This window comes from Sesamum indicum, linkage group LG6 (genome assembly GCF_000512975.1).
Source record: "Sesamum indicum cultivar Zhongzhi No. 13 linkage group LG6, S_indicum_v1.0, whole genome shotgun sequence".
Taxonomy (NCBI): Eukaryota; Viridiplantae; Streptophyta; class Magnoliopsida; order Lamiales; family Pedaliaceae; genus Sesamum; species Sesamum indicum.
The window spans coordinates 2,264,605-2,267,009 of record NC_026150.1 but is presented as its reverse complement, the minus strand read 5'-3'; the positions used below and the strand labels follow the sequence as shown (position 1 = coordinate 2,267,009).

At 41.9% G+C, this 2,405-nt stretch overlaps 1 protein-coding gene across 1 annotated transcript; it reads right to left on the bottom strand.

The window, feature by feature from the left end:
• Nucleotides 615-2,405, bottom strand: LOC105163392 (cytochrome P450 94A2). Its single transcript, XM_011081714.2, has one exon. It carries the CDS (start codon nt 2,346-2,348, stop codon nt 822-824), a length of 1,527 nt encoding a protein of 508 aa, XP_011080016.1. The 5' UTR covers nt 2,349-2,405; the 3' UTR covers nt 615-821.

Below are 2,405 nucleotides of genomic sequence, written 5' to 3'. Positions count from 1 at the left end.
TTTTTTTTTTTTAAATCTGATATAATTATATTTAGGGATAATTATTTTTTTAAAAAAACAAATTAGTGTAATTATACATATATCTCATGTGGTTTGAAAAATTATATCTAATACATTTGAGGTTTGTTTCTGTCTAACAACTTGTCCCTCCATCAATCAAAATTCAATAAATTTGTTGATATTAATAAAAAAATTGAAGAAAATTTAATATTTACCCTTAATTGACTTATTACTTACTTACGAATGAGAATATTTACCATTAACGCATGAAGACGTATGAGAATAATTTGGTCATAAAAATATTTATCTGACATGCAATAAGTCAGTAATAAATCAACAGAGAGTAAATATAGATTTTATTTATTTATTTGTAAATATCAGCAATTTCGTTGAATTTTGACTGATGAAGGGACTTATTTATTAGACGGAAGTAAACCTCAAGGGTGCTAGATATGATTTTCTAAATTACGGGGGTCTAAATGTAATTATAAAAAATTTTATGAGACGAAAGTATAACTATTTTTTAATTATATGATAAATAAAATATACTGATCGTGCAATTATTGTACAGTTCAAAAAATGAACAAAAATTTTCCTATTAATGCATGCCGAGATTCAGACAAAATCTAATTATATGCTGTAATTAATCAAGCACAAGTTCCATGGCTACAACAATTTTCGGAAAGATCATACTTCATGGAAGATCAAACAACTAGTTCATATTCTGTTCTACGAGTACCCTTGTTATTCCTAAACATATATGTAAGTACCTAATTACGATGAATATTCACATTATTCAACGTAATGTATTATGCTACTAGCTAGATTTCTGTGCCCGGAACCCTCTCTTCGATCTTCACCAAGAACCCGCCTTTCATCTTCGACGTGAAGTCCGACGCATACACTGGTTCCAGGTTTTGCACCACCGGCACCACCTTAAACCTCCGCAGGACTCCGGCGACCACTCTCTTCATCTGCAAGAAAGCCATCTCTTTCCCAAGACAAACCCTGGGCCCAGCTTGAAACACCGGATAAGTAAACGAATCCCTGCCCACGAACCTCCACTTCTTGGCCGTCTCCTCCAGCTCCAACCACCGCCCAGGCCGGAACTCCGCCCAGTCTGCTCCCCAAACCTTCTCAACCCTCCCCATTGCATACGGATGGTAGCTTATTCTTGTGCCCTTTTTCACCAGCGTCCCGTCAGGTAAAACATCGTCTTTCAATGCGGACTTGGTGCTGACAGGAACTGGCGGATACAGCCTCATGGCTTCACAGAGTGAAGCATGAGTGTAAACCATGCTCTTCACTTCATCGTACACCGGTTCTTCTGAATTCATTTCTTTGATTTCTTTGAGTATCTCACTCTCAACGCCTGGATGATTGAAAATCAGCCAGAAAAACCAGGTTAATGCTGCAGATGTCGTGTCCCGGCCTGCCAATATGAAGCTTATCACTACGTCAGTGACGAAATCTTCATCTAAGTGGCCGGAGCTCAAGTATCTGGACAAGACATCCTCGGATTCAAGGGAATTTTTCTCTTTCAGTTCTTGCTTCTTCTCTCTGATTATTCCTTTAGCGAATTCTCGGACTTCCTCAACAGTGATTTTGAGTTGCCTTTCCGACCCAACAGAAAGAGCCCTTTTGATTTTCCATATGAAAGGGATGTTGGAATTGAACCTTTCAGCGATAAGCCTGAGAGCTCTATCAAAGGTCACTGCGAACTTCGCCTCCGGCAACGACGGCAACAAGTACGCCGGGTCATACCCGAATGCGATCGTGCAGATGTTGTCGAAAGCAAACCTCTGAAGAATGTCTTGAAAATCTAGCACAGTTTTCCGGGCAGCAGCATTCGTCAGGATTGGAACCAGTCGATTGCTCAGCTCAGAATCCACCACGGTTTCCACGAATTTGCGAAGGGATCTAGTGTTGAACTGGTGGCTGGAAACCTGTCGCTGGAACTTCCAGTTGTCCCCGTCAGCGTTGAAAATGCTGTCGCCGAGGAAATCCCTGAGAGTCCGCCGGAAAACCTCGCCTTTAGGGTAGTTGTAGAAGTGGGACTTGAGCATATGCTGCACATTGGCGGCGTTGGCCGTGAAGATCTGCCGGTAGCCGAAGGGACGGCGGAGGGTGAACGTCAGGTTGGGTACCGACGTAAGAATGTCTGAGATCCACTGCACGCGCCTCTCTTTGTTTTTCCAGATGACGAGGATGGATCCGAGTACGGGGTACGAAGATGGGATCTTCGTGGAGGTTGAGGAAGACGGATTTCTGACAGCGGCCCAGATCAAGAAAAGGAGTGGAGGAATTACGGACAAGAATAGTGAAGCTGGAAACTGAAGGTCTACCATTTTTGCAGCAGAAGGCAGAAAGCAAAAACCACCCGGAGATGACGAGATTTGCTATTT

Excerpts from the sequence above, each read along its gene's own strand:
- LOC105163392 (XM_011081714.2), bottom strand. The coding sequence starts at position 2,348 with ATGGTAGACCTTCAGTTTCCAGCTTCACTATTCTTGTCCGTAATTCCT.